Here is a 14523-nt window from a genome sequence, read left to right as displayed (position 1 = left end):
AAGTATGACTGAAGAGGTCACTGTGTCCCAAATTATGTTGATATTCGTCTTTCAGCCAGCCAATAGAGACCATACAGGACACACACTTCACCCGCTCAATGTGAGGAATGGGTTTTATTTTTAAAAGATAAATCTGTTGACCTGCTACATATAATATATGGTTCTGAGTCGGTTGTATTTCAAGCACAAGCCTTAAAAAGAAATGCATCAAAGCTATATCTAAAAAAAAATAAACCCAGGAGGCAATACAGAATAATGCATTACTGACGAGAATGATCTTTGAACAAATGAGATGCACATATACATTTAACAAAGAATGTGTGATGCTAATATTGTGCACAGCGTGTTGCTGCCGTGCACTAGAGGGCACTACAAACACATGTTGTCTCATGACAAACAAGAATCATAACCTTAATGGCTTTAGCATGAAGCATTAGAACCACGGGAGGTGGCAATACTGTTCATTACTTTCATATTTGTTTTGAACAATAATGACACCCACCGGGAGCATCTGCAATATTACAGATGTACAGTATTATGAGTCTGTAGGGGACTAGGCGTTTGATTAATATGACTGATTATCATTTAATACCCAGCACACATAGGCAATAACATGGGTTAACACCGAGTCACAGCCTTACAATCACACATTCAGACTCTTTATTAAAGTACAAAAATGAGGCAAACATACAAGATATCATTACAAATGTCAGCCAATTTCCAATTCCACCTAATGCATATGTTTTTGCACTCCATTATTGAAATTTTTACAATGCATATGGACTGCATATATGTACTTTTCATTGATGATTGATGAACAATATCATATTATGATTGCAAACCCACCTTTAAATTCCTGTGGACTATGTTTAGGGAGTGAAGGTATGCCACTGCTTCTAAGACCTGACGGATCACATTGGCGGCATCTCTCTCTGTGTAGTTTCCCTGGTCTAAGATCCAGTCAAACACATCTCCACCTGTGGCTCTGTGAAAATTATTATTATTATTTTTAGGTATTATTTAAGATATCTATATCTTCTTAAACTGTTATGATTTCAACAAAAAATGATGTTTACCTTGGGGGCATTTTTAAAAATGACATTTTGAGAAGATATTCAAAGATTTTACAATCTGACATTTGTTCATAACTTTAGTTACTAGCAAAATAAATTTTTATTTATATTTCATATATCATCATTTTTGAATGCAATTCTACATCTGACTTCATGTGCATCTAATTTAGAGCAACTTTGACAAACCTTTACCACCAAAATGACATTTAAACACTACAAATATTTCATTTGCAGAATACCAGATTTGCAACCAGTTACACATCTAGTATCGTGCAAGTTAAATATAATATGATCTTTAAGATTGAAATGGAAATGATAAATGAATAAATATCCAGAAACCATATTTTCTATTATAATAACTCATTACTGCAATCTTAATAGCTGTAATAGCATGTCAATGTCATTCATGCAAAAGCAGATGACGGATTTAATAGATCTTAGTTCTGGCTAGATGCAGATATGAAGAAGTGCATTTTCTAGAGTGATGTTCTGATGTAAAGAGATTGTCCTTGGCCTACTGAATGACACTGGGAAGGGAACATGACTGATCACGGCAAACGGAGGTCAGACTCACAGCTCTTGTATGATGAAGAACTCTTTCCTGGTCTCGAATGCATCAATCAGCTGCAGGATGTTTGGGTGTTTGACCCTGGAATGAACACATCAAAGCAAAAAGCTGAATAGTTTCTTTATCTCACATTAAATAGAGAAAAGTGTTTCAAAAAGAGTGAGAAAGGACAGAAATAATCACACCAAGGGTGATACATACAGCATCTCTTACCCTCTCCATCCTTAAAGGAGTAGCTCACCCTCCTACATTTTCAATTTCGTGCTCCAGAGTTTAAAGGAAAATTGAGGTTTGAAATGACACTATGGCAGAATTTTGAGTTCTGGGTGAACTATCCCTTTAAATGTTATCTTTGTCCTCTCAGATCAGCACTCTCACAAAACCCTACATCATCTGTTGATGTTTTGAGTCACCACGTACATTTTCAAGATCATGATCTCGTTCTTGGCTGCCTTCCGCACTTTCCTGCCATCCTTCTTGAGGAATTTCTTGCACACATAGACCTTGTCCGTCTGTCGTTCCTTTACCAGGCACAGCTCACAAAATTCTTTTCTGCAAAGAGAAATTTTTCTGAATGCTGCATTTTATGCTCAAATAAATACCCCTTATGGTTGTAAATCGGTGGTTTTAATAAGCACACTGCTTTGACAAACACCTATGCATTGGGAGAAATGCATCCTGAATCATAGTTTAATGAGATCACATGTCTATAATTTATGGATTGGCTTTTTTAAGGCATTAATGGCAGATGTATGCACACTTACGCCTTGAGGACCTGTCCAATCTCGTATTTGTCAGTGACGTCTGACAGGCTGTTGTATGACCGCCCATCTCGCAGAGCAAGGCACCCAAATGGCATGACAGCATCCACCTGTCCAGAGGAGAACAAGCATACACATACACACACACACACAGCCATCAATCTCAATAAAACTAATGTCCTTCACTCCAGAGGAGCATGTGTCTTTACAAACTAGCCTCACTAAGACAGGTCCCACACAGAAATTGCAAAATCCTATATATATATATATATATATATATATATATACATATATATATATATATATATATAGTTAAAAAATGAATTCAATATTTTTGGAACATTAACTGGAAAAATTGGACATTATTCATTCAACATGTGCAGAACAATTTCTGTGTAAAACGTTCTTGTGAAACAATCCATTCCATTTCACAGAAATTAATTAGAAATTAACAGAAACTCATTTTTCTTTCAGCAATGAATTATTAAAAGGAGATATGTTTAGCCTTCAGAAATGTTTTTAAGGAATAAATATTATATTACATTTATTTTCCATTCATTTTGGATTACCAGTTTTTCTCCCCCAACTCTTTTAAAATTTGGGACATATCCGAATATAGCATAAAATTTCGATTTGTGTGATTTAATTATATTCTAGCAATAAAATTAAATAAGTGATTCAATAAACAAAAATGGATAATGTATCGTGGTTTGTGAGTTGTCTCTCACTAATGGCTAACTAGTTTGGGACCAAACATTAGTTCTGTTAGTTAATAATAAACTTATATTTCTCATATTTGCATAATAACAAACATGCTTTTGACCCTATTAAAAATTCAACATCACATAAAATGGCCAAATACACACACACTTGCATACATAGATAGATAGATTGCTAAAAGAAACCGGAATCTCTCTTTGTGTCACATTCTAAAGAATTTTCGGATGTATTACACAATGACAAGATCAGAAATATAATGCTCAAGTGAAAGTGATTCAACAGATGGTTGAGAGGTTTGTCTGTGCAGAGAAAAAGAAGACGTTTAAGACCGATGGTATCAGTGAGGAAGAGCGTGAAGAGAGTGACAGCATCTTTATCACTGGGCTGTTAGCTGTGTAATCCAGCTCCGGCTCCTGCCCCTAATCCCTAATCCCTCACATGGATCCATGCAAGGGAGGGCAGGCATACAGTAGGAGAGGTCGGGAACAAGTGAAATATTACATAACCGGAACACTATTTAGGTCTATGCTGATTTCACACTGAATATCCGATATGAAGCAGTGAAATGGAATATTGTTTTTGTCTGCTTAGAAAAGGCAGTGAAGAAATGAAACCCATGGAGGCACTTCCAAGCTTGTGCTTGACAGCTGTTCACCCTACAGCAAAGTCAACATGGCATTTTTACTCGTACTTCTGAGATATCGTGTTTGTTATATTTGCATAGCTATTTCTGTTACCTGCCTTCTGGTACCACACAAACAACCCAGTAACAGTCAGTTAAAATGAAATTGTGCTATGATGATTTGTACTTGACAGGCCTGTTAGAACATTTCCACATTTCAATAAATAAAATATGACACCCCAAAAAAACATGTTACAAGAGCGCACTGCTAGTCATAGTGCTTCTGTCTAAATTAAGGTGTAGTCAAGATGAGAACAATGCTGTGGAGTAGTATCTAAATATGCAGGTCGCAACAATAACAAAAAACATGCTCTTACCCATTAATAAAATATAATAAACTACAATGGACAGGTTTTCTTAGTTTCCCGAGCCGTCTGGTTTCGGGCTCACTTGACCCCAGTCAGAGACATTTCCCAAGGGTCCTTTACATAAAATGTCTTCTTGTGCTCAAATTGAACTAAATAGGGCACAACAGAATGAAACGGAACTCACAGCTCTCCAGACGTGTTTCAAAATGTTAAACTATTTTTAACTTGACATGCTATCTTAAAAATGCAACACTTATGTCAGAGCTGTGGCACAGAAGGTATTGTGTTGCTTCTGAAATATGAAAGGGCTGAGGAGCTTGTGTGGTTCGAGTTTGGCACAGACCAAATCCCATTCTCTTTCCTCCTCTTTCTCTCTGTAGATAGAACAATATTTTCAAAATGCAGTGGCCTCTTTTGCAAGAGGGTTTTATTATGACCAGCAGCAGCAAGATACAATTTTATAATAATAAATCAATACATATTTATTTACAAAAATACAATAAAAATTACATAAAATTTTATAATGATAAATCAATAAATATGTATTTACATTTTTGTAAATACATATTTATTGATTTATCATTATAAAATTTTAAAACAGTTTTAAAGAAATATTTTATTTATAATATTTATTAATAATAAATACTTTTAGAATAATAAATAACTTTAAATTATATATAAATAGACATTATGTAATCTTTAATCTCAAATGTAAATATTTTAATAAATATTTTTAGGCCTACACTATGTAAAAGTTTTAGCAAAATTAAGAGCAAGTACATCATAAAACCACCTTTCAAACAGTGTTTTTGCCATACCCTAAATCAAAATGGCAAGCCAATGATAATATATATTTTAGAGCTGACAGGACAGAAACGTCATATTCATCCACACAGAATAGCAATGCTGAAACTCATGTATTGACCAAAACAATGTTACTCAGCAAGTGTTTTGCAGTCCTGTCCCTCAACCACAAGAGGGCCAAAAAAAACGCTCTGTAGCTTTTTTTTTTTTTTTTTTTATGGAAAAAAAATTAAATAAGAGTACTCATTGGGGATGACTAGCTGACAACTTTGGCCAAGCTGTAATGCAGAGGAAGTTATACATTTTGAGCCAGAGCTGCTACTTCCATCCTACAGGCACTTTTTAACACTCTTTCTGTATGGCATGAACATGTTGACAAGATATATTCACAACGAGCGTCTATTCCCTCTGGAGATGGATACAAATACAGGAGGTGACATGCTTACATTAGGGTAGTGATGCGCATGTTTTGATGGTAACCTTGCACTGGAAGGATGGATCACATCTGACAGCTCTCGCTCATTATTTGCTCTCAACACGAGCATCTGCCCTGTGTCACAAGACTCAGGTGCACCATAAACACATCCTTCTCTCTGCGGTGTGGAAAAATTCTATCTCGTAGGGAAGACTTTTTAAGGTTCCATTATGAGGAGCTTGCGATTTCTCAGATCAGTTCTGGCAAAAAATGTATGTCGTTTTAATTGGGGTCCATGCATATTCATAATGGCTATTTTTGCACACGCCCACGCCTCACATACACACACCCATCTTTGGGTCCAAAATTAGTATTCGAACATTCTCCCAGCTCACAGAAGACAACGCGTCCACAGGAGACAGAGTTCAAGAAAGATACGAAGACAAAGACGAGGCAGCGACAAAAGGCTCGAGGGGTGCCTTCTACAAAGATGAGCTTGCAACAGATGCCTCCCTCCATCATTAAAGACCATAAGACCCTCAACCATCAGCCTTCCCCAAGACACTTCTCTGTAAAGCTTCGCTCTTCTCTTTCCTGTCTGTATTGCTCTTATTAAAGCAATGAATCTTCATCTCCAGAGACAGACACATTAAACAGCAGATCCAATCCCACGGGATGGATGAGAGGAGCTGTGCTGTTCTCCAAACACATCTGAACCCAAACCCCCTCCCACACACACACACACACACACACAAGCAAGCACACACACCTCCTCACAATCCAGCACAGCAACAAGTTCAAAAGTCACAGCATGGAGCATAGAAGTTTGATGTCCTCCCTTCTTCTCCTTGCTTAATCTGGTGCTAAATTATAGCGTGCAGTCCCATGTTCATGTCCACCTCTCACAGACAAACACTATAATCATTATCATCCTGCTGGGTTTATTATGCATTTGGTGTTCTGAAACAGAATTTTGGCACCGCTAGGCGCAATATTTGCCAGAGCCTCAGCTCAAGCCTGAGATGTAGTGAAAATATTGAGAAAAGACTGAATTAGTAAAGCAAATATTCTGCCTGCAGTTCAGCTTTTTTGTAACAATTACAGGTCATCTTGGGGTATAGTTTCATGTAGAATCAACAACTGTATCACAAAGTGCTGTAAGGGAAATGTAAACAGGACACCATGTACTCTTGTGACAGATTGGAAGTAGTGTTTCCCCCCGTACTTTTACATACATCCAAATGAAACTAATTATTGAAATGGGAAATAAAATGTAAGTATGGCACTTAGTTCAACTCAACTTCGTTGTTGATTGGATGCAGGCCGATCTGAATGTGAGGTTGCAGTCAGTTGTAAGAAAGGGGCAGGGTTTATATATAGATGAAATGATTAGAGAAGTCCGGCATATGTCACTGGAAGATATAGTTATTAAAATCTTATTTAAAATTACAGTTAAAAAATATGACGAATTACTTGTTCAAAAATGCTAATTAATTTATCCAAACTTCATACCATCCTGAATCATTTTGTGAACTGATTCAAATGATTCCCCTCAAAATATCTGACTCAAACTAAAAAATTGCAACTTCTCCCATGAGCATGGCTAGGAGAACTGGGGTGGATACTTTCGAAGCTTGAAACTCTAGTTCTCTGTTCATTTTAATTGCATGAAATAGAGTAAGTGACTAGGACATTCTTCAAAATTATATTCTTCTACTGTTAAAACATTCATAACTTTTCCTATGTTTGCATGATGTCAAAATGAACTTTTTAGACTTATTCCTGCTTCATCAACATGCAGAAACACACTGACTCTTTTTGCCTGACCACTTGTGAACAGATCACCTGAGACAGATGTTAATACCAAGTGTAAACACAGCCTTGGGTTCATTTTTCAGTTATCCATCCATGACTTAGACTAACTCCAAAATCAATATCTTGTCGGACTTCACTACTGAATTCTTGGAATGGACTTTGGCATGAATGTAATTGGGGCAGTGTTAAGCGCACCCAGGCTGAGTGAGTCCAGCTGGGCTGCTGCTTGGAGCAGCTGGATGCTCCACAGATCGGAGGAGGGAGGAGGGAAGAGCTCTCATTCAGACACAAGATGCTCATCCAAACTGTCTGCTCCTCAGGAGGGAGCCTCAGAAAGCTGGAGCTGAATCAAAAGGACAGCTTCTGTACAGGAAAGGCAGCGTAGGTCAGGATTAAAATCAATCTGTTACCCTTCAGGTTGAATGCTATGAATTGATCAGGACTGATGCCAAAGACATGGATGTAGATTTTGCCCGCTTCTGTAGGTTGTACATGATGATGCACGTGACCAGAATGAGTTCCATATCCCTGAGCTTAAGTGCACATAGGTTAATACACGGGGAACACAAAAAAGAAGGAGGATAGATTGAAAAGAACTGGGAGAATGCACCATTTGTGACACACAAATGTTTAGCAAGGGTGTTTTCTATGAAGGAGGAGATTTCAATGAGACAATAATCAAAAGTACAGCAGAGGAAGGTAAGGACAGAAAGCATGGTCACGTCACTTTGACTGGCTGATCACACTGTCAAAAACAGGGATATTTCACCCAAAAAATTACATTTTGTTTTCATTTACTCACTCTCATTTTGATCCAAACCTGATGTCTGTGGGGGGAAAAAAAGAAGATAATTTGAGAAATGGTTCAATTGTCCATAAAATGAAAGACAATGGTATACTACCATTAGCACTAAATTTCACTGACTAAAGACATTTTTCAAAATCTTGTGTATTGTTTTCCAAAGCAGAACATTTTTAATGATACTTCACTGTGGTTTTTATATTGTTGATATTTGTAATTTTTATAACGAATTTGGCATGCGTAAGGAGATTTTATTGAAGATATAAATTTCACTAGTACATGCGTCCCCTGGAAATCAAATCCATGACCTTGGAATTGTTATAACCATATTTTACTATTCAAGCTACAGCGACATACTATTTTTATATATTTATTTGTTTTAATAATTAATATACATATAGAAAAATATTGCTAACAAAAAAATTACGTCCAATATGTCTTTAAAGTGAAAACTGCATCACGGAGCTGGAAAAAACCTCTATCACGTACCACTGACATGTTTGTCATATTTAAGTGGGAAGGGAAAGAAATCTTAAAGGAAAATTCTAAATGTACAGTAAAAGTCGGTTCAATGATTCATGAGAAATGTTAAAGTATCCATAATGGTATTTTGAGACTCGTGTAGGAGAGGAACTCATTGTGTTAAAAGACCGCAGGTACAACAAGACTGTGGGAGGACAGATTTTATTCATTAGAAAGACAGAAACCATCAAAGCTTTCATTCGTCTTCTTGTCTGTGTCTTTACTCATTCCCTATTGTCTTTAATATTAAGTGGAATCGTTACTTATGATGACACAAATTGATTTCATTGTGGTTTTGCCACAATATAATGAGGGACTCCTGCTGCTCGCTGTACTCTCTTATGCCTCTGAGAAGCCAATGCAAATGTTGGATTTCCTTTTTTAAGCCGTTTGCCTGCACGCTGCATGAGCGAACCCTCTGCCCAATTATAATCAGCAATCTCCACAAAGTTCATAGTTCCCTCATCACTGAACTGTCTGCAAGCAACAACAGAGCAGAAAATAATTGACACCTGCCTTTTTAATAAGTAAACTTAGCTCAGTGCGCCAATGTAAATGTACAACATCAGTCTACAGGAGGAATGCCAGATGTTTTTTTGTTTTTGTCAGAATTATGGACATATTATAAAACCAAACTCCAGAACAAATGCAAAAGAAGCCTTGGAGTTGCGAACAGGTCCCAATTCTTTGCAACTAAAAAAAAAAATTTTTTTTTTTTGTTACATTAAACCCATTAGTGAAAATAAAATTTAACCGAAGACATTTAAAAGCTAGAAGACGGGCTTGTCGCCTGCCTGGGACAGCAGGAGATGCGACTATTTCTCCGGTTTGCTATATAACGAGTTTTTAAAGCATGCTGGCAGCTGCGGTAAAAGGGCTCTTCATGAGACCCTTCTTTCTGCAATTCTGCTGCTTTTTTAACACAGATGCCTGTGTCCTAGCAGAATCTAAATGAGGTCCCTGGGGTCTTGCACAGCCGGGGCCACATACAAGACATCCGCATCATTACCTTTCTCTGTCTCCCTACAGGCTGTTCTTCAGCTATAGATACTTTATATCTCCCAGTGGGGAGACAGTGGAGCTAAAACAGGAGCTGGTGTGTATAACCTTTGGTCAGTGGACACCTGCGGATAAAAGCAGCGATTTACTGAAGCAAAAATACATTTCATGAGTGACAAACAGCTATAGTCCAAAACTGAGATACAAACACGATATTTGAGGAATAAAACATTCTCGTTCTGGATTGGTAGATTTACATTTGATGGATTGAGAAAAATGGTTTGTGATAGAGTGTTAGGAGGGTAAATATGCGTTCACTTACTATTGTTTATGAATTATGCATTAGCGTTGAGTGGATTAGCGCTGAAAGGCAGCACGGTAACTCATGCTTAAATGCCGTAATGAAAAAAAGATACACTTACTTATTAAACAGTGATTTTAATTCAGTATTATGCACAAACCTTTGGGTTGCTCAGTGTTTTGGTCTGAGATGTGGTTACTCAAGTGAACACACATACAAAACGCCCCTACACACACACACACGGTCACTGATGGTTTGAAAGTCTAATGATTATGTTAGCAATAGGAGGATTTGTGCGATCCAGAAATTAAAACCACCCACATATCCACATTTTCAGCTTGATGAGTGTAATAATGGGGTCAGATCATACATTTGTAATTATTATTATTATTTTCCCTTAGGTTCACAATGTTAAGCTTTCCTGCACCAAAAACAGTGGTATTTTAGCATTTCATTTTGTCCCTCATTTTTGTCCCAGGCAAAAAACTGTTTATAGTAATGTAGTTTGTGAAATCTAAGACAATCACACATCACCTGACTAAACGTTAATAGTTGACAACAGAACTCTGGCCCCTCTATCGCCACCTGTGGCTTATACATAAATCGCAAGACACTTGTGAAGTTGTTTTTTATGGCAGCTGTGTTCGACATTTTATAAGTTCATGTGAATCTGTCGTTCTTCACCACTGACAGTAAGAAGAAAGTCCTACAAGGCATATTTCTGAAAAATATTTCATGTGAGCAAGTAACATCTGCCACCATAATAGCCTGGATCTTTTTTCTCTAAGTATAAACATGACATAAACAAGCAAGGACAAATGATTTTCCACCATATCCAACCTGATTGCTCGATACTGTAGCTAAACCAGTATTGCAAGCTTATCGTATGAATAAGGATAAGACAAGAACAGAGATACAGATAAATAAGCGACAATATGTGGATTGTCAAATTCATAGTGCAAACTAAAAGTATAAAAAAAAAATGTAAAAAATTCTGTAATTGCAAAAGTTGTTTTGGCGGCTAAATGAAATAAAATATTATGTTAAATAAAAAGTTATATACCAAAATTGTATGAAAAGTTATACACTAAAATTATATATAAAAAAGGAATGGATGCAAAAAAAACAAAAAAAAACATTTCTTATAAACTGAAAAAACTATCAAAATTATTTTATGTGATACTTGACAGCCTGCCATGCTGCTGACAGTGCTTAAACTGTTTTTACCCAAAATATTCATTTTAATGGGTTGTTTTTTTGCATCTGTTTAAATGCTCATTTCAAATGTGACATGAGTAACAATGCTTACTTGACTCAGGTGTAAAGGTCAGATTGATTCGACCAGGCACCTTGTTAAAGGAAAGTTTCTGGTTCCATGTTAGTTAAGCTCTATCGGAAATATCTGTGACATACTGTCAATTACCACTGAAAACAATTTAGACCCATTTTACAAGCTGAGTGACGAGTAAAAATTGTCTGTGGTAATCGACAGCATGCCAGCCACAAATGCTGTTGATAACACTGAACTTGTTAAACCCAGATCATTTCTATAAAAATAATCCTTACCTACACGTTTCTAATGTTATGCAAGGCCGCGTGTGCTAACCTACAGCAAGAAACAGCTTGCAGACCTGTGAAAACAGGAAGGTGGTGCTTCCACCTTTAATTGCTAGATGGAAGAAAAATGCAAAATTTATCTACATGTCATGGTTGATCATGCTAGATTCATATAAATATTGCATTAAAATTTTCATTAAGAGAAATTTACAATCACATCACTTTCTCACCAGTGGATCGTGGACTTTTTAACTTTGAGGAAACGTTATAAAAGGGATAGTTCACCCAAAAATGTTAATTAGATGTTCATCTGCTTACTGCCAGGGCATCCAAGATGTAGGTGACTTTGTTTCTTCAGTAGAACACAAACAAAGATTTTTTCAAACCACTGTAGACTGTCAATCATATAATGGAAGTTGATGAGAATCACAGATTTGAGTCAAGAAAACATACACAAATAAAACCAGATTAAACCCTGCGGCTCGTGATGACAAACTGATGTGTAAAGACACAAAACAATCGGTCTGTGCAAGAAACGGAACAATATTTATATAATTTTTTACCTCTGATTCACTGCATTTTCTGAACTGTCCTGAATGTGTTCCTCCTGCATTACCACCATTGACACTTTCTATAATCTCAATTAGGAGTGTCAATGCTGCATTTGAGATATAGGTGGTGGTAATGCACTTATAAGTCTGCGATTTGCCGTAAAGCAAGAAGAAGAAGATTGTTTCTTTTTTTAACGAGCGGCAATCTCCCGCTCGGTCTTGTGAGGCCAACAAGGAAGTGACTAAAACTGTAATTCATCGACTGGCCGCTTGAGGCTGGCTGCAAAAGGGAGTCAATCCCATAGACTCCCAATGTTAAAATGCCCAACTTCACAGCAGGAAAAAACATATTTACAGCCTTGTTCAAAAACTTTTTTTGGTGTATATAGCTAATTTTGTCCTTTATGACAACTGTGAGGGGGTGAATTTTTTATTACTCATTCGTTTAAATTATATTAAGATTTAAAGTTCTGCATAATTAAGGGTGTGGCCACTTGAGTGACGGGTCGATTGCCGCTGCTGACACTGCTGTCGAGCTAGGTGGGCGTGGCTTCAGCAACCAGCTCCCGCCTTTTTGCCCATTTTTGATTGTCCACGGGAGTCGCATGGTGACGTGCTGCCAAGATGGCGGCGGCCATTCTGCACACTTTAAGCTTCAAAAATAGACTTCAGGAGTCTACTGGTGACGTCACGGACACTACGTCCATGTTTTTATACAGTCTATGGTCTTTACACATCAATGTATCGACACGAGCCACAGGGTTTAATCTGGTTTTGTTTGTGTATATTTTTTTGACTTTCGAACCTGTGATTCCCATTCACTTCCATTATATGACTAACAGACTGCAACTAAACATCAAAATATCATTTTTGGGTGAAGTATCCCTTTAAGGATTATGGATTAGTATTTTGCCCAGAAACTTACACTTTAACAATGGATTTGTTTCTTTCCTACAGCACCTTTTCACTGCAGATCATCCATAGGTGAGCAAGAGATATGTTACATTTCTTCAAATCTCTTATGATGAAGGAACAAACTCATCTACTTCTTGGATGGGCTGAGGGTGAGTACATTTTCATTTTAGGGTGAACCATTCCTTTAAATGGACCTGTCTGCTGATAAATTCAGTGTTGGAAAGGGAGAATCTATGGCATAATAATTATTGATTTGTTTCTAAGAACCTTCTCTTCTGCACAATGTTTAGGTTGATTGATAATTGCGTATGTGCAAGTACACACACACACACACGCACGCACACACACACACACACACACACACACATCCTTCTGGCGCTTTCTTTCACCAGCTGTGATGCTAAACTAGCATTGCAGACTGTTCAAGATTGTGTTTGAAAAATGCTTCCACTACTCCATACTACTTAATTTTTTTCATATAAAATGAACCATTACAAAAGCTGTGTTATATTCTTTTCCCCTCAATCCCCAATTGATGATTGTTCTCTAAACATTTGGTCTTCACACTATATATCTCTATTCTCACGAAGCTTTGAACCTTTACACTATTGTTCATTTACCCAGCTCCCCCTCTTCCTGCTCAGCCTCTGTTTTCAAATATGAAAATGGAAAGAACACATGAAGAGAAGAGCGAATAAAGGGCACAACCTGGGATGATACAATTTTCAGATTTAAATCAGCAGTGTACAAAAGCTTTGTTTTTAACATTGTTATACAAGCCAAATTTGGCAACAGAAATGGAGAGCATCTGTTATTCACACAGCCAATTAAAAAACTGTTATGTCACTCATTGCTCACAATCACACACACACACACACACACAAATTAAATGAAAAGAAATACAGAAATACCTTAAAACACCTGCAAAGTAGTTTGCAGGTCATATACTTTATATGTCAGACATAATGACAAAATATAGTTAGAATGATCTCAAAATGAGCATCTATAATGTTTCCTATAAAAATGACACATCTGCACATGCTATAAAATTTTACTCTCACCCATTATCAACTCATTCAGCTTTAGGATCCTGGTTTTACATTAGACACCAGCACAGGAGCATACCACAAATGATCATACATAATAATATTACTATGCCCATATATAGGTGTAAAAAAGATTATATATATATATATTAAATAGTATTTAAGATCATAATGCAAAATATAAGATGTAATGTTACAATCTCCACACTACAAACAAGCACATCTATCATAATGCACAATTATTCTTGCACTAAAACCCTCTTCATAATGTATTTTGGGCTGCAGTTCATCATATTAAAGGTGCGATTTCAAGTTTTCCTTTCTCTTTGGAGTGTTACAAGCTCTTGGTGCATGAAGAAGATCTGTAAAATTGCAAAGACTAAAGTCTCGAATCCAAAGAGATATTCTTTATAAAAGTTAAGACTCTGTCATGCCCCCCTTAAAAGGCTCGTTCAAACGCACCCCCACATGTCTATGTCACGATGTGGGAATATTTGCGTTACGCCGCCCACATGTTCAGCAAAGAAAGACAGCTTGGTTTCAGTAACTGCAGTTATTGTTAAAGCAGCCATGTCAGGGAGATGCTGTGTGTATCTAGGTGAAAGCAAAAGGTCTTCATTTGGCCTTCCGAAGGTAGATGCATTTAGGAATCTTTAAGATTACTTACAACAGAACAGCATCGCA

General features: G+C 36.9%; 1 protein-coding gene across 2 annotated transcripts in view; it reads right to left on the bottom strand.

Annotated features, from left to right (window-relative positions):
• The window catches only part of LOC113094741 (caM kinase-like vesicle-associated protein), a 42434-nt gene that overhangs the window by 8472 nt on the left and 19439 nt on the right, over window positions 1–14523 (bottom strand). Inside the window, exons 2-6 of one of the 2 annotated variants that reach the window (XM_026260386.1) lie at window positions 7949–7973; window positions 2406–2512; window positions 2062–2193; window positions 1648–1722; window positions 847–985 (exon numbers count right to left, since the gene is read on the bottom strand). In XM_026260386.1, coding sequence (XP_026116171.1) covers window positions 847–985; window positions 1648–1722; window positions 2062–2193; window positions 2406–2512; window positions 7949–7954 — 459 coding nt within the window. In that variant the 5' untranslated portion in view covers window positions 7955–7973. The remainder of the gene's footprint in view (window positions 1–846; window positions 986–1647; window positions 1723–2061; window positions 2194–2405; window positions 2513–7948; window positions 7974–14523) is intronic. The other variant, XM_026260387.1, reaches the window with a different exon arrangement.

Source organism: Carassius auratus, unplaced genomic scaffold, assembly GCF_003368295.1.
Source record: "Carassius auratus strain Wakin unplaced genomic scaffold, ASM336829v1 scaf_tig00215416, whole genome shotgun sequence".
Lineage (NCBI taxonomy): Eukaryota > Metazoa > Chordata > Actinopteri > Cypriniformes > Cyprinidae > Carassius > Carassius auratus.
Note: the sequence above shows the minus strand (reverse complement) of the source record. Positions and strands in the feature narration are given on the sequence as shown.